The sequence below is a fragment of the Mustela nigripes genome, chromosome 14, assembly GCF_022355385.1.
Source record: "Mustela nigripes isolate SB6536 chromosome 14, MUSNIG.SB6536, whole genome shotgun sequence".
Classification (NCBI taxonomy): Eukaryota; Metazoa; Chordata; class Mammalia; order Carnivora; family Mustelidae; genus Mustela; species Mustela nigripes.
This window is the reverse complement of record NC_081570.1, coordinates 61,754,536-61,773,292: the sequence shown is the minus strand read 5'-3', so window position 1 is coordinate 61,773,292 and position 18,757 is coordinate 61,754,536. Positions and strand designations below refer to the sequence as shown.

The 18,757-nt window shown below is 38.6% G+C and overlaps 1 protein-coding gene across 1 annotated transcript in view; it reads right to left on the bottom strand.

The window, feature by feature from the left end:
• TNNI3K (TNNI3 interacting kinase) overlaps window positions 1-18,757 on the bottom strand; it is a 318,208-nt gene that overhangs the window by 39,623 nt on the left and 259,828 nt on the right. The window contains 2 exon segments of the mRNA XM_059375142.1: window positions 10,126-10,295; window positions 13,153-13,212. Coding sequence (XP_059231125.1) covers window positions 10,126-10,295; window positions 13,153-13,212 — 230 coding nt within the window.

Here is an 18,757-nt window from a genome sequence, read left to right as displayed (position 1 = left end):
TGTAGGCTACCAAAGACAAAGAGAAGTGCTAACAGCAGTTATAAAGGGTAGACTGGAAATAAAATAAATAATTAGATCCATAGGTGAAAGTTTAAGAGCAACAAGGAAAGTCAGAAACATGTCAAATGCACCTTGAAGGTATATGTGAAAAGTTAAATACCTCAAATCCCATATTCACTAAAGTATCTTTTAAGAAGGAGGGAGAATTTAAAAAAAAAAAAAAAATTAAAAAAAAAAAAAGGGGCACCTGGGTGGCTCAGTGGGTTAAAGCCTCTGCCTTCGGCTCAGGTCATGATCCCAGGGTCCTGGGATCGAGCCCCGCATCGGGCTCTCTGCTCAGCAGGGAGCCTGCTTCCTCCTCTCTCTGACTCCCTCTCTGCCTACTTGTGATCTCTGTCTGTCAAATAAATTAAAAAAAAATAAATAAAAATTAAAAAAAAATAAAATAAAAATAAAAGAAGGAGGGAGAATAAGGGTGTTTTTTCACATGTTTACTTCTAACAGTCATGTGAAAGGAATTTTTAAAGATGTATTTGAAGAAAAGGAAAATTATCTAGGAGGAAGGTGTGAAATATAAGTGCAATTAATAATGAAGCTGTTACTAAGAGGAAGTCTAAATGAACCATAGCTAGATAAAACAATAAAATAGTATCTAAGATGTAGAATTAAAAAAATCATGATGAAATTAAAATAGTGACAGAAATATCATATAATTCAGGAGAGAATGATTTGCAACTAAAATGCTCTAAAACCTTTTGTTTGGGAGATCTTCTGTTTTATTAACAAATGTATTAAATAAAGAATTTGTTAAGTTAAATATGTTAAGGTTTCTAGGCACTCACCAAGAATAGAAAAACAGAGTGCATATTCAGGCTGAAATTAACACCTCAGGAAACAACAGGTGTTGATGAGGATGTGGAGGAAGGGGAACCCTCTTTCACTGTTGGTGGGAATGCAGACTAGTACAGGCACTCTGGAAGACTGTATGGAGGTTCCTCAAAAAGTTAAATATAAAGCTACCCTACAATTGAGCAACTGTACTACTAGGTATTTATCCAAAGGATAAAAACAGTGATTCAAAGGGGGCACATGCACTCCAATGTTTATAGCAGCAATGTCCACAATAGCCAAACTATGGAAAAAATATAGATGTCCATTAACAGATGAATGGATAAAGAAGATGTGTTACACACACACACTCACATACTTGGCCATCAAAAAGCGTGTAATCTTGCCATTTGCAATGATGGGAATGGAGCTAGAGGTATTATGCTAAGTGAAATAAGTCAGTCATGGATAGACATATATCACATGATTTCACTCATAGGTGGAATTTAAGAAACAAAACAGATGAACATAAGGGAAAGAGAATGAAAAATAAGATGAAAACAGAAGGAGACAAACCATAAAAGACCCTTAACTCTAGGAAACAAATTAAGGGTTGCTGGAGGGGAGTAGGTCAGGGGACGGGGGTAACTGGGTGATGGGCATTAAGGAGGGCACTTGATGGAATGAGCACTGGGTGTTATATGCACCTGATGAATCTCTAAATTACCTCTGAAACTAATATACTATCTGTTAATTAAATTGAATTTAAATAAAAAAATACAAGTTTTTAAAAATGGAAAAAAAAAAGAAAAAGAATGCATATTCAAAGAATCCAAAAAAAAAAAAAAAAAACCAAATACAAAAAAAGGGTGAGAAGAAAGAAAAACTACAGAGAATAAAATAATATGGTGCTAATGAATTCAAATTATTTCAGCAATCAATGAAGGTAACAATCAATACAACAAAAGGTATATAAGAAACTTACAGAGAAGACTGTGAAATCTAACTTAAAGATATTTGCTGGCAATGGCCAGAAATCCTTGTACCGACGGATGAGAGATTACTGCAAACTTTGCTGTGAAAGAGAGACGTCACAAAGGTCAAAGCTCAGAGACGAAGACCCTTCACTCTTGTTTGGTCATGCTTTTATTAGTCCTTCAGGATATCACTGCTTCTCAGGCACTTAAGTGTGACAGGCGGTCTTACTAAAACTGGGAAGCTCTGTTTATGGGAAAGATACGATATGCTAATCTGCCTGTTCTAAGAGTTCTGCTAAACATAGCCTAAGGGACAATGCATCCATCTCTTAGATCACGGGGCAGGACAGCTATTGGGGCTAAGAAAGTTTCAAAACTCCCCACCACATTCCAAGGGCAGAGTCGTCATGAAGGCTTTGGCCTTTCAAAGACCCACCCCATTATCTGAAACTTTCTTTTGTCCACTGCGGTTTCTGTGTTACATTTTAGCAACAGGTATTATGGCTGAGTTCATACTCTACATTAGCCCCAACGGATATTAAAAAACATTTAATAAATGCAAAAATCCACTAAGCTCATGGGAGGGGAAACCCAATACCATAAAGATGTCAGATCTTCCCATATCGATCTATAGGTTTAAAATATCTATACTCTGGGGCGCCAGGCTGGCTCAGTCAGAAGAATATGAGACTCTTGATCTCAGGGTCATAAGTTTGAGACCCGCACGGAGTATGGAGATTACTAAAAAAATAAATAAATAAACTTGAAAAAATCTATAATCAAAATTTTCTTTTTTGTGTGTGTAGAAAATGCAAGCTGATTATAAAATCTATATGAGTGAAGCCAAGAAAGATCAAGAATAGCCAAGATGACACAAACCCTACCAGATATCAAGACTTTAAAAATGCTACTGTAATTAAAATTCTGTATTTATTCCTGACATGGGGATAAACAAATATTCCAATGGAACAGAGTATAAAAACTGAAAACAGATCTATCTAAATGTAGATCCTTGATGAATAAAAGAACTACTATTATACATCAATTGGGGAAGGGATGCCTTTGAAGATATTTATTTATTTATTTGCAAAGAAGGAAAAGAAAGTTTGCAATCATTATTTCATGTTTGTTCATCCTGTTCTCTTTATACCTGGACCACATTTCCATCATCTGCCTCTTCTTCGTTGATGCCTCGCCTAACTGCTCAACAGAAGGCAATCTCTTTATGTCTCTCTTTCTCTCTCTTTTTTAATAACACACTGGGAATGAATGTTATCAGTCACTTCTGTCCTCACACAGTTCAGGTACCTCCATTCTTCTTTAAAAAGAAATAGGTAGACATCTAAAGCTCTAAAGGTGAAAGAGTGGTGTGGAAAGAAGTCTGAATTATCTGGTGGTTCATTATTTTGGATAAGAACATATCTGAACTTGATAGGAATGCAGGGGTCAAAAACTCTGAGTGCTGGCGTTTTACTCACTTAAAATGCAGAAATACAAAGCATGGCATTTGTAGCCCAACTAATGAATCCTCTAATTTATTATAAATAAATATATTTAGTATTTACCGCATACAGTTAAGTTATAAATGAGATATTGTAGACACCTGAATAAAAACAAAAGAGAAGACAATTTCTGTCCCTGAAGTAGTTATGAGCTAAAAATAAATAGTTATAAGACAAAATAATGTAAGCACATAAAGTGCCACAAAATGCCATGGCCTTTGGTAAGGCACAGGTGGGGACCAGGTAGCCCCAGAAAAGGCTCCCTTATGATATGATTGAGCTGACTGAGCTATTACTGAAGGCTTATTAATATTTTGGCAAGACTGGATAAGGTGACAATGTTAAAAAAATATAGGATACAGGAACAGGGTAACCGTATGTTAAACATAGGAATGTATGGGATACAGTAGAAATTCTAATCTGTCTATAGCGTGCATTACCAGGGATGCTACTGCTATTTTGTGCAGGATAATTCTTTATTTTGTGGGATTGTCCAAAACACTATAGAAAGTTCAGTACTCATTCAAGAAGAGAAGAGAAGAAATGACAGCTTCTCTCTGCTTAGGATGACTGGGACATATAATGCTCAGTGGGAGGTATGACTGGAAAATGTACCATTGACCATTTGGGGTTGCAGGAGGACATGATTTCACTTAATTTCAGAGGTAATGGAGTATTACTGGTGGTTTTATTTTATTTTTTACTTATTTTTTATTTTTTTTAAAATTCTGTTTATTTATTTGACAGACAGAGATCACAAGTAGGCAGAGAGGCAGGCAGAGAGGGGAAAGCAGGCTCCCCATGTGGGGCTCCATCCCAGGACCTGGGGTTCAGGAACCAAGCCGAAGGCAGAGGTTTAACCCACTGAGCCACCCAGGCGCCCCTACTGGTGGTTTTAAAGTAGGGTGCAGACATAATTGCAGTTCTACAGAAGGAAGGTTAGTTGCTGGCAGTGGATGATGGTTAAGTGAATTAAGGTCATAATGGGAGAGAAGTTAAAACAAAAGCAGAGCAGTCATGTGGGACAAACGGACTGGGGGTTAACTGTGCGTGTGTGTGTGTGTGCGCGCGTGTGTGTGTGTAACGTGTGTTTGTGTGTGTGAGAGAGAGGCTGGAGCCACGGATTTGTATGAAATCATAAGAAAACTCATTTAGAGGAGAGAAGCAAGGTAGGAAGAGCTTAAAGTGGTCATAACGTCCTTGTTGAGACTGCGGATTGTGGTGGGCTGGGAAGAGATGGAAACAGGAGAGGAAGACCAGGAAAGAAGAGAGGGTGTTCACGGAGCCTGAGGGAAGTGGCAGTAGGAGAGGTGGTAGATTAAAAAGGGAAGTACTGGCCTTTGGTGATGAGGAGACAGGATTGCTCCTACTTGATAAACATTCTCCTCCAAGCTGGCAAATGGCCACAAACGCCTCCCTGCTCCCCTTTCTTTTCACACCCCCTAGGAACATCAGTTTCAGGTCGCTGTCATCACCCACAAATCCTGCATTCCAGAAAAACTGAATGTAAATTAAAATGTTATAACTTACATTCAACTTTTTTAAGTTGAACTGCATTGCAAGTGTGCTAGGCAAACTTCCTATTTAAAGGAACCCTTTGATGGACCCTTTCGTAATGTGAGAAATTAATTCCAAATGTATCTGTTTTACAGTTGCAGTCCCTGGATCTCTGGTTCTCCTCTCCTGGATGGCTAACTAGGTCAGAGCAGTCTATTCTCAGAGCCCAGCCCCACACAAACACTAATTGGTTTTCCCATCTGAAAGGTTGTGTATCACTCTGTCATTTCTAAATTTGCATGATGTAATCCATGTAAGAGATGGGAGAGATTTCATACCCACTGGGAGGGGCAAGTGCCACATGCTTACTTTTCCAAATATATCTAGAGACATAAAATATTTTAAAAGAGGCAGCCCTTCAGGAGCACCTTCCTCCATCTCAGATTGCAACAGTTTGTGGTTTTAGTGGGAACTGGTAGGTCCCTATGACCTGCCAAGAAAGTAATCTGACAGATTTCCCACCTTCACCTGTGTTTTATAAAGGAAAACAATAATCATTAAAAAACAAATATGCAAATAAACAACAACCAAAACCCCCATCAAATCATGCGTTACAAAACTATAGGCTGTGAACTTCATAACCCAAAACTGAAAAATAAATGTACCATTTTTAAGAAGTTGTGGAGGGCTGAGAGGCCCAGAATTGGGAGAGTGCATTAGTCGGGACCACAGGCCAAATCCTCTACCTGTATTTGAAAAGCATGATACCAGGCTAAAAATTACACCTTGTGTGATTTTAACAAGTTAGAATGCTCCTCAGATCAGCAGTTACTAGCACATTGCAAAGACTTCAGGGAGAGACCCCACAGGTAATTAACCTTCAAAATGGTGTCCTTTGGTCACAACTGCTGTGTCACCTCTGCCCTCACTTTCCTCTTCCGTGTATCCTACTGGTTGCATCTCCTCCCCGCAAAGTGAGGGGGGGTTAGCACGGCAGGGTTCCCTTCTCGCCTGCTTCTCATACTTGAGGGAATGTTGCAATCATCTCAGAAACCTCATTTTTAAAGTTTTTTGTTTGTTTGTTTCTTTTTTTTTTTTTCTTCATCTGGGAAGCTTTAAAAGCTTCTGATGTCTGGGTGCCCCCTCCCACATAGGTTTGGGTGTAATTGGCCCTGGGCATTGGTATTTGTAAGAGTTCCCCAGATGATTCTCCTGTGTGGCCAAAGTTTCAAGCCACTGTCTTCCAGGCTGTTGAACTTGTGGCCCTGCTGGAGGCACTCCATCGGTTCCTGTATCCTCAGGCTCTTTGACCTTATGAACCTATCGATCTCTGGTCTCACTTGCTCTGTCTTTCAGAATAAAAGCTAAAAAAGCAGGCGGAGGAGAAGTCGCTGAATTCCTTCCCTGACTGGCTTCCAGAAGAAGCTGGAAGAAGTCCAGCAAATACAAGTATTGGCAAAATATATCAAGCTTCTGAAAAGTGCCACCTCTTGGTGGCAGAGAAATTCAGAAAGCATAGAAGAGTCTTGGGTGAGAACTCCAGCTCTGCGTCCACAAACTTAGTAAAGTTACTTCTCCTTCCTGAGGCTCAGTTTCCTCATCTATAAAAATTGGAATACCCACTTCCTGAGCCTTACTTAGATGACTACTCAAAGGGTCTGAAATAGCACCCAGCATGTAGTAGGCACTCAATAATGATAGGTATATACATGGAAAGCATACCAAAATTAGTTAAAGCTCTTTCATGCATTATGTTCCAAATTAATAATAATTATGATTTTTTGAGCCCATTTATTTCAAATCTTTATCTATGAAACAAATGTTTATTACATATCGACTTTATGCCAACCATACTGCTAGATACTAGGGATGTGGTTATGAATAAAACACACACGATTCCTATCTTAGTACATCTTACAGCTTAGCTAAATGCTTTATCTATTTCTGGAGTTGATTTCAAGCAGTCCAGAGACTGAACTTGCTAGAGGGATGGTACAACCAATAAACAAAACTTCTATGCACCCTAACAGCAAATACTCAGGATGTCCTACATTATTAAGAGAAATCTGAACCAAGTAGAGAGATGAAGATTTAGCAGAGTTCTCCAACAGCTGTGAAGGGCCAGAAAACTATAAGAAACCTTAGGAGACTATCAAAAGCAACACCTCAAAGACCTCATGGGTTTTTCCCACCCCATTTGGGCAGTTTTATGAGCAACGGTTTATTTCTCTGGGTTCTTGAAGGGCCTATTGGGAGTGCAGCTGTGTCTCCCATGCTGTGCAGCTGTCTATGTGTTTTAAGGTGTATGACTTACCTACATTACTGCAACTTGTAGTTTTTACTTGGGTCTCCTGGCATGTTTTAATCAATCACTCACTCCCGTGACAATACTGCCTCTCTCAACAGCAATCCTGAAGCTGGTATTACTATCTCTATCTTATGTATAAAACTTTAAGTACTGGCGCAAGGTCGTTGGGCTGGTAAATGGTAAAGCTGAGATTGAACCTCAGGTCTATATGGTTCCACAGCTCACGCTCTTAACTTCTGCTTCAAAGTAGACAAACTGCAAGTGACTGTGCTTTGGAAATATCAAAATCTGTCTGTTCAGAGGATGAATTTTAAAACCACAAGTAAAGAATGAGAAGAACAGATGGAACCAGGAGACGATGCTGTGACTGAACTTAATCTAATCTTGGCCTATGAGCCTCTTAGGAAATTATGTAAGAGACTGGAATCTGATAAAGAATTGTGTCCACTTTGCCTGGTTATCAATCAAACCCACTGATACTTAATTTTATGACATTCGGTAGATTAAAGGCTTCATGATTTAGATTCCCATCTCTTCAGAGCAGCAGCTGCAACTCTTTTGTTAGACTAAGAATGTAATAACTATAGCTAAGAGACCAACATCAGCAATTTGTGTATGGTGTAAGATCCTTGCTCACTCCAGATCATCTTTCACCACTTTCAGGATACAAATTCTTACTGCGATGATGGAATGTGTGAGTGAGTGTAGAGGCATTTATGTGTGTGTAAGAGTACACATGGATAGCAGCTTGCAAATGCTCTGGAGCTCATGTGAAAGCACAGAGATTTTAAGCCAGATTTTCCAGATGTCCATGGTTTGCAGTATATACTTTCTATAGTATCCATCCAGCTCACAAGTGACTGCCTTTTCCATTCCCCATCCAGAATAGGGGTACCTGGCCGCCATGTTTATATTAATGAAATATGACCCCACTGCCATGGCAGCCACACTTGCTAAGACCAGGGGTGGCCATTTGATCCCCCAAAGGGCCAATCGCATTCTCTCTCAGAGCACACTGTTTTTACTACTAATTCATTATTCATAGATATTCACATGTCTATGGCCTTTGCCAAGTGACTTTGTAGTTCCTTCCACTAGAGGTTGAGTAAATATATTTTCTCTCCCTATTGGATATTAGACTCAGCTATGTGACGTGCCCATGGAATGCCATCGGGTACAACTTGAACACAGGAATTAAATGGACATGTGAAGTTGGGCCTGTCCTCTTGAGTTCCTAGCCTTTGTCCATGAGAAGAACATGTCTCAAGTAGCTGCTGCGCCAAAGACAGGGAAAGACATGTGGGATAGACTTTGGATAAAACCTGTGCTCAGTCAAGCCACCTACAACCAGCTCAGAGATACATGAGCAAGAAAAAAATACTTATGAATGTATGTTCTTAGATTCTGGTATGGGTTTTATACAGAATTATTATGGCATTACATAATTGATATATCTGGCATGGATTTTATAGAGAATTATTATGGCATTACATAATTGATATATCTCTCCTTGAAACTTTACAGTTAAGCTGAGAGACAAAGAGACTGTCTGTTGGGAACTGGGGCATGTAAATAGTAGAGTTCACTATGGAAGAATGTTTTTTTTCTTTTCTTTTTTCTGACTTGCTCCTTTGCTTGTTTTTTTTTCCTCTTTTTCACTTTTTTTTTTTTTTTTTGAGGTAAAGTTCACATAACATGCAATTAATCATATTAAAGTGAACAATTCAGTGGCCTTTAGTACAATCACAGTGTTTTACAGCCACCTCTCTCTAGTTCCAAAATAGTTTTATGATCCCAAAATAAAACCCTGTACACATTAAGCTATTAGTCCTAATTTCTCTCTCTCCATAGCTTCTGGCAACTACCAGTCTGCTTTATTTTTATTTTTTAATTAAAAAAAATTTTTTTACTGGATTTACATATTACCTTTTATGGACTGAGTTGTGTCCTCCTCCCACTAAATCCGTATGTTGAAGCACTAAACCCTATGTGACTGTATTGGAGATGGGCCTTTAAGGAGACCATTAAGATTAGATAAGGTCAGGCTGAAGCCCTGATCCCACAGGACGGATGCCTTTATAAAAAGGTGAAGAGATTGCAGAACTCTCTTTGCCATGTGAGAACACAGTGAGAAAGGGGCCATCTGTAAGCCAGGAAGATGGGCATCGGTATGTCCCCACCGGAGCCTGACCATGCCAGCATCCTGATCTCAGATTATCAGCCTCCAGAGTGAGAAAATAAATTTCTGTTCTTTAAACCTCCAGTTGTTATGGCAGCCTGAACTGACTTACACACTTATTCTGGGTATTCATATAAAGAGGATCATATAACATATAATCTCTGTGCATGGCTTCTTCCAACTGAAGGCTTATTTTCTAGGTTCATCCATGTTGAAGCATATATCAGTATGTCATTCCTTTTTATGACTGAAGAATGTTTTATTATGTGCATACCACACTTTGTTTATCTGCTTATCTGTTAATGGATATTTGGGTTGTTTCCACCTTTTGGCAATTGTGAATAGGGCTACTACAAATATTTGAGTACAAGTATTTGTTTGAGTACCTGTTTACCGTTCTTTGGGGTATGTACCTAGGAGCGGAATTGCTGGGTCATAGGGTCAGCCTCGGTATGCTGAACTCTTGTGGTGTTCAGATCCTCAAAGCTATGTCTTGGTTCTTACACAAGGAATCCTTCCTTGGATGCCATAAGATAACCCCAAAATGCTTTCAGTAAATTCCTTTAGTTGCTGTAGTTAGACAGTTCCATATTAAGCTAGAGGTAACTACTGTTACTTGAAACTTAGACATCTTAAATAAATAAATAATATACTTTCTATTTTTTAGTACTATAACATTAATAGAATATTATATGAAAAATGGGCTAAAAACTCTTACTTCAAAGTTTGCCATAAAGATGGTAAATCCCTCATTAACACTAACCAAATCGGGTGAAGAACTTGGTGGGTTCTGGTTAACTGGACCATGAGACTGTTGTTTAGATTGCCACTCACCTTTGGAACCAGGCAGCACAGGACCTCGCATTCAGAGCATATTCCAATTCAAAACGACTTCTTAAAGCTGCCACGTGGCTCTGGCCAGGCCCACCCCGGCTCACCAGGCAGTCAGAAGAAGCAGAAGGTGAGAGAGACCCGCTACTGTTACTTGATGCAGGAGACATCATCTGAGTGAAGAAGGGGTAGTTTCAATCCTTTCATAAATCCGACAGGCTTAAGGCACAGAATAGAATATGGATTTCTTTTAACTTTCTATTCTAGGATTTCTCATATTTCAATTTGTATTCATCTCAGTTTGCTTCCGGCTTTTCCTATTGGCCTCTGATGACAACACATGGCTAGCTTAATTTACTTTTTTGACCTAGTTCTAGCCTGAGAGCTGGCCCATTCAACTTACACCATCTTTCAGAATACATGGTATGCTCAAATCAGATTCATAACACGGATATTTAGAAGGTGATTATTTAATGGTTGAAAGATGACATTTTTCACTATGGTGATGAGATTCATGGCAGAGTTCCTTTAAACTATAGCTTAAAATTATCCCCTTTATATGAAATTATTTCCTTTACGTAAAATGAATTTACACATGTTTCCAAGAATACATCCATTTTATAAAATGAAGGATGCTTTAATGTCTGGCAAGCATGAGGACTAAAGAGAGTTGTTGGGGGAGAATTTTTAAAAATAGTTACAAATAGTTAAGTGTAGCTAGAAAATAGAAGAGAATGAAGAAAATGAGACAGAAAAGAAAAAAAAAATAGGAGAGTAGTTTTCTTGAATTTCTGACGACCTTGCTGTTTACCTAACCTAACTGAGCACACTAGTGCTTTGACATTATAATTTCATAAAACATGTCGGCAGTAGATTTTGGTTTAAAAATAAAATATATGTAAATGCTAGGCTCTTCACAGTAGCCAAGATATTACTAAGTGAAGCTCTGAGAATCATGTGTTGTCAGTGTTGAAATGAACCTTCAAACTCTTCAATGATTGAATCTCTTCTGTGCCTCCTTTTCAAGTTAGCTATGCAAGCTGATGGGGAGTCTCGAGTGATGAGGACCTCACTGCCTCCAGATCTGCTCATTTATCTTAGGACAGCTCTGACAATTAGACACTTCTTTCTTTTAAAAAAACCAAACCGTAGTTGCGCTTCATTTCCATCTGTTGGCCCATAGAGAACGGGCCAATCCCTTTGCCATATGATCATTTTTCAAATGTTTAAAAAATAGCTCTCAGGCTCATCCTAATTTTCTCTTCTCTGGGACAAGCATCTCTGGTTCCTTTAATTGGTTCTCACACCCATGATTTTCAATCCATTCATCATTCTGATCTGTCTTCCCTAAAATTTGTGTTCCAGTTATGATCATCCCTTTAAAAGGACATCACTGGGTACTATTTTGTTTGGCCATCTCAGAAGAGAGAAGAATGATACCCATCCTTTATTCTGTAGCAAAACAGCTACTTCACATTCTAACTCCCTAAGAGCTTATAATCCACAGACATGTATGATCCTCCTAAACCATATCTCCACCATTTGACATTCTTTCTATTGTTTCTTTGACTCTGGTATGTGATGTTACCATTTATTCTTGTTCGACATGCCCTATCATTTCATCTTCCAAGACACGGAATTCCACAAATCAAGCCCTTGAAAGTTGATTCTGGGCTATTATTTGGTGCAGCCCAGTCTGGCAAGTTCTCTTTGTCTATAAAATTATTTATCTTCTGTACTGGTGGAGATTGTGCTAAGAGGCTTGGTCAGTATAAGAAGCCATACTAGTTTAGGAGATCCTACCATTGTCTCTGTTTCTGGAATCCACTTTCCTCATCAAATTGGCTATGTCCCCAGGCTTGGAGCAGCTTTTCCCTGTGAAACACAAAGGTTCCAAGTGCGAGGACACTTGGAACTTAAGCCTTAAGTGTCTCTCAACATGCAAGGCCTCTGGCAGATGCCCTTGTTGGTAGGGGCTGCTAAAGCCCCACCCTATATACTACTACTTTTCTCTGCTTTGCATGTTTCAGGACTGAAGAGAAGGGAATGGACGTTTGATGTCCAAAGACTGAAGCTGCCTCCTACAAAAAAATACTTCCTTTTTAGAAGTTCCGTTTCAGAGTTAGGAAACAGCCATTTGCTGCAGACTGCCGCTGAAGACCTGGAACCCGTTCCCAATAAATTGGGTTCTAGTGACTATAAGTGGAGATTTTGTTGCTATTGTTGTTGTTGTTTTAGGGGAAAAAAATGGATGGTTCCATTTTGGGATTGATGCTGTTGATGCTATTTCCCCTGTTTTGCTCCTTCCCATCATATGCATGTGTGTTTTTAAGCCTATATATGTGATGTCCACTCCTGTCTCTTGCAGCACTCATTTGCATTGGGGATATATTATTATTTTTGAATTAGTGCTCATGTGTTAGCTTCCTTGCTTATTTTCAAGTACTATCTCCTGACCAGGTGTATAGAAAATTAAAGCAATTAGAGAGAAAATTAAAGCAAACAGCTCCTTGATATTAAGGGAAGAAAATTCCATTAGGCTGATTACCAACATATATCACTTCATGCAACACATGTGTGGTATAAAAGCAATGCATCCCAATTAATTTATGCACTAATTTTAGTGATAATTTCCCTTTCTTATTGAGCATAGACAATGGCTTAATATTTTAACTTACATTTCACTGTAGATAGGAACTTTTGTATAGTAAAAAGTTGATTTACATAATTACCTTCTAACATATTTGCTGTATTTTCGAACTTTTACAAATTAATTTTTTCAAGCTGGGCTTGCCTGTGCCCATTTGCCTGACTGATCATGTGCTGTAAGGCCCCAATTCATGCTGAATTTGCCTTTGTCCCTATAGATTCCGTCAGTCCATCTTAGAAGCTTAATGAACAGGGTAAATATATGAATGAAGTTATGGACCTTCATACCTACTTTCTATGAGTACCACTTGCCTAATCCCCTATCCCCTTGGATATTCAAGATTTTTTTTTAAGACATATTTCAGAAGCTAAAGTTCTTACCTCAATGTTGCAAAGACACTCTTCTAACTTGGTAACAACTTCAGAAAATTCGGGTCTTCCCTGTAAATAAAGAAAAGACTTTTTTCCCCCAAAGAATAAAAGGGAGGCAACTCTTTGGATTTTAAAATTGGGTATTTGCATTTGTAAAGAATGAGATTAACAATAAAGTATATTTTTATTTAAAATACACTTGTATTGAAGTGTTAATTGAATGTTCATTTGCTGTTCAGGGAGGGATGTTGAGTCTTCTGATAAGACTTTTAAGTCAGAATTTGCAACTACATTCAGATAATGAAATAGTGGAAAAGCTTTAATTAGCTTTGCATGCTTTTAAATGGCAGGTTTTTCTCTTCAAAATGAAAGAATAAAAGTGAATACTAAAAACTGTTAACTATCTCAGCGCCTTGTAATATACTGCACAATGTGTCTGTAGGAAAGGAACTGCTAAAGCAAATTTTGTAATTAGCTTCATATTGAAAATGTCATCTCAGATTCAAAACTAAGATCAATAGAAACCTTATGATTATGCCCTATTTTAGGGGTTAAGATAAGCTTTTTATATTCAAAAGCTTCCATTAAAGACATTGTTCATTATGAACTTCTGTGTCTGATGAGTTTAGTTAAACAAACATTTATTGTATTCTGATTACATTCCAAACTTCGTTCTAATTGCTCAGGATATAAAGATGATTATGGATCTATGGAAAAAGTACTGGGGATTTTAGAAAATGTTGTTCTTTTTGGAAGAGATTATATACCTCCTTTTGTCAGATCCTAGGGACTATATAACCTATCATTTCTCCTTTATGAAACTTTTACTGCCAGGAGGTGGATAGCCCAATTTAACATTCAGGCGCGGTAACCACCTAATTTAGATTCTTAGTAGAACAATTTCTCCCTTAATATCTAGCCCTCCCCTGAGGACACTGCTTTCCCAGAGCCCTCTCAAGTGAAAGCTGTTTTTTTTCTTGCGTATTCCTGGTGCCCCTAAGTCGGTGGGGGTGGTGATGGGGTGAGTGGAGCTCTGGGTCTTCCTTATTGTTTCCAAATGGCCTCTCTTCTAAAAACCACCAGTTTATGAAGCTATTACACCAGCCACTGTCCATCATTCTTTGAAGGCTTTAGTGTTTGGCTCCCTGTCATGCTAACATTACTTAGTGCTTTTATTATCCATGCAACTAATCATTAGAATGGCCTGACCTCTAGGTTCCTTTGTCTCCTCTTCTGCCTTGACCTTACACTCCACCTTCTTCTAGTCACTCAGCTTCTGTGTCCTATCCTAGACCAGTTACTAACAAGGTCTGCAACCCTTCCAAGTTTTTATCCTGTCAGTTTCCATCAGATCACTATCTAGGCTCTACTTTCTCTCTAGATTACTCATTTTCAATTTTTTTCATTTTTTAAAAGATTTTATTTATTTATTTGAAAGAGAGAGAGATTGAGAGAGAGAGAACATGAGCAGGGGGAACAGGGAGAAGCAGGTTCCGATGTGGGGCTCAATCCCGGGACCCCGAGATCATGACTGAGTGGAAGGCAGATGCTTAACTGACTGAGCCACCGAGGTGCCTTTCTAGCTTACTTCTTCTGGAACCCTGACTCCAACAATCTTTAACCACACAAACCATCTTGCCACTTAAAAAAAAAACCGAACTTTATGGACGCCTGGGTGGCTCAGTGGGTTAAGCCGCTGCCTTTGGCTCAGGTCATGATCTCAGGATCCTGGGATAGAGTCCCGCATCGGGCTCTCTGCTCAGCAGGGAGCCTGCTTCCTTCTCTCTCTCTCTGCCTGCCTCTCTGCCTACTTGTGATCTCTGCCTGTCAAATAAATAAATAAAATCTTTAAAAATAAAACAAACAAACAAAAAAAAACAAAAAAAACCCCCCAACTTTATATTGTGAACGTTTTAAAATATACCCTAAAGGATTAGAGAACAATTTAATAAACCTCCATGTATCTATCACTCTGCCTTAAAAACCGTGTTTATGCTAATATTGTTCTATGTAGGTACATATGCCTGCATATATCTATTTACCTACCTATCATCTAATCTATCTCCCTTATTTTTTTGTTCATCTTACCATCTTTTCTTTCTTCTTTTTGTTTCAAGTTCTTATTTAAATTCTACTTAGGTAACATATAGTGTAATGTCGGCTTCAGGAGTAGAATTTAGTGACTCATCACCCAGTGCTCATCACAAGTGTCCTCCTTAATGCCCATTACCGTTTAGCCCACCCCCCTACCCACCTCCCTCCATCAACCCTCGTTTTGTCCTCTATAGTTAAGTCTCTTATGGTTTGCCTGTTCATCTTACTATCTCTTCACTGTCATTTACTCACCTTGTTTCCTCCCTTACTTAGCTTACATTTTATTAGCAATCATAATCACTCTCTTCCATACAGCTTCAGTTACCTTGCCTTATCATGCATTTTGTACACTACTGGAAAAAAATAAAAATTCCCAGGATGCCTGGGTGGCTCAGTTGGTTAAGCAATTGCCTTCAGCTCAGGTCATGATCCCGAAGTCCGGGGATTGAGTGCCATATCGGGCTCCGGGCGCCAGGGGGGGTGGTCTGTGTCTCCCTCTAATCTTCTCCCCTCTCATGCTGCCTCTCACACACACACACTCTCTCTCTCTCTCTCAAATAAGTAAAATCTTAAAAAAAAAAATTCCCAATCTTGATTAAATCCATCCTGACCAGTCTTCACTTCAAAACCATGTCCCCCTAACCTGAGGTGGTCCCTCAGTACTGCCTAGAGAGCCTATTACACATTTTTGGTTCACTCACTCTCTTGCACTCCAGATACTTATTTTGGACCTTCTCATCCCTCAAACTTCTGATTCCCACTACTACACCGACCATCCACCAGTGTTTAAATCCACAGAATTTGCCTCCACTCACATTTCTATGGAATGTTCATCTTCCTTGGCACTGCATTAAATGCAAATAATCATTCCTTCGTGCCCGAAACATCTTTAATTGGATTTGAGGTCACTACTTCTCACTAATTTTCTCCTCTCTCATTTGTTCCTCCTCAGTCTCCTCTATTAGTTTCACTTTTTCCTTTTCATCTTTAAATTCTGTAATGTACCAGGACTCAAGCTTTCGGTTTCTTCTCATCTCTCTTTAGAGTTAATTTTTTGAGGGTTTAATTCTGTCTCACGGCTTTAAAAAACAACTCCCAAATATCTATATCTAGCCCAGTACACTCTCTTAAACTCTAAACTCACATATGCCATTTTTCATATTCATAGTCTTCCCTGTTTCAGTAAATGGCAACTGCATCCTTTCACTTATAGAGGCCAAAAAAACGAAGAATCCTCTCTGACTTCTCTCTTTGTCATACTCTTGCTCTTCATCCACCAGCAAATCATATCCATTCTGTCTGCAGAAGGCATCCAGAATCTGAATGGACAGGTAGCATTTTATAGTGGATCAATCTTTCCCCAGACAACTGTAAGCTCCGGACAAAATGCAAAAGACGGCTACCTAAAGGCAGTAGAGAGGGAACAAAAGCCAGTAGCTTCGGGAGGGGAGTCACTTGGAAGACAGGAAGGGCATGGAGTCAGTTTCACGTTTATTTATTTATTTATAGCAAAATTTACCCTAAGGGCAGGTCCCAACCACATCTTAGGGAACAATTAAAATTCTTATGAAAGCCTACAGGTTTGCTTAAAGAACCAGATGACAAAATTCAGGGCAATCAGAATATATTAGCTATGGTTTTTAACAAAACATCACAGATTTAATCATTTAAAGCAACACCCACTTATTATCTCACAGCTTCCGTGGGTCAGGAAGTGAGTGTAAATTAACTGGGTCCTTTGCTCAGGGTCTCACCAGACTAAAATCAAAGTGTCAGCTAGCACTGTGATTGTCCTCTGAGGCTCAAGGCCTCTTCTTAGCTCTCTGGTTTTTGGAAGAATTCATTTCCTTGTGGTTGTCTGACTCAAGTTCCTGTTTTCTTGCCAATAGTTGTTTAGAGATGACTCTCAGCTTCTGGAAAGTGCTCACAGTTTCTTGCCACATGGTTCCTATAAGTAGTTCACAACATGGCCATTTGCTTTCATCCTGGGCAGCAAGGACATGTTTCTCTTCTTCCTCTGTGACCAACTGGAGAAATATTCTCTGCTTTTAAAGAGCCCATCTGATTAGATCAGGCCTACCCAGGGAAATTTTCCTTTTGCCATATGAGGAAACATAATTATAGGAGTAATCATATTTAATAATATTTGTCGGTTCTTCCCGTATTCAAGGGGAGAGGATTATCCTTGGCATGTATACCAGGGGTCAGGGATGTTGGGACCATCGTAGAATCCTGCTTACCATGCATAGGCACTAGAAAATGAGGGGAGACCCTGGAAGAATAGAGTCTAAGAAAGGGAGCCCCAGAATCTGCATACAAACTCTGTTTAAATCTTTGGCTGGTCTCTGGAGCACATATGCAGGGAATGGGCTCCAAGCAGCTCAGGTAAATTTAAAGAAGTGAATTGAGATTAGATTTTTGCCCGATGCGGGGCGTTGTTCTTACTATTTTCTCAGATTAGAATTATCTAACTCTTACTCTCTACCTATAGAAATCCTCTGCCCTCAAGGCTCAATTCACAAGATACACCCTTCTTAACGTGTTCAAGTGGTTCCACAAAATAAGTTTGCAGCTCTCTTTAGATTTATTTAATTCTTCCTTGGGCTATAACTAGGCCACTATGTAGAAAGTGCTTTGAGAGTAAGCAATGGTTTATTTACTTCTGTATACCTAGCATGTTCCATTGTACAGGACAGCTTGTTTGAGCTCAAATTTGTTATATTAAATTGCATCATGATAATAAAAAAGTTGTCCATAATCTACCTCTCTTTTTCATCTAAACCACCATCTTCTCCTTTTTGAATTATTATAATTGCCTTATAATTACTTTTGCCGCTTCTGTTCTTTCTCTATCAAAAGTATTCCCAACATGGTAGCCAACCTACATGCTCAATGCTTTTCCTCTAAGTTCAGCAATAAGACAAGAATGCCCCCTCTTGCCACTTTTATTCAACATAGTATTAGAAACCCTAGCCAGGGTCAATTAGGCAAGAAAAAGAAATAAAACATCCAAATTAGAAAGGAAGGAGTAAAACTATTTGCAGATATTGTGATATTATATATAGGAAACCCTTTAGACTTCACCAAAAAACTGTTGAAATTAATAAATCCAGTGAAGTTATGGATACAAAACCAAATACACAAAAATCTGTTACATTTCTATACACTAATAATGACTGTCAGGAAAATAAATTAGCAAAATAATACTATTTATAATTACATCAAAAAGAATTAAATACCCAAGAATAAATCTGACTAAGGAGGCAAAAGGTCTGTACACTGAAAGCCGTAAGACACTGATGAAAGAAATTGAAAAAAACAAAAACAGGTAAATGGAAAAATTTCTATGCTCATGGATTGGAAGAGTTCGTATTATTAAAATGTCCATACTACCTAAAGCAATCTACAGATTCATGCAATCCCTACCAAAATTCTAAAGACATATTCCATAAAAATAGAACAGAGAATCCTAATATTTGTATGAAACCACAAAAGACTTTGAATAGCCAAAGCAGTCTTG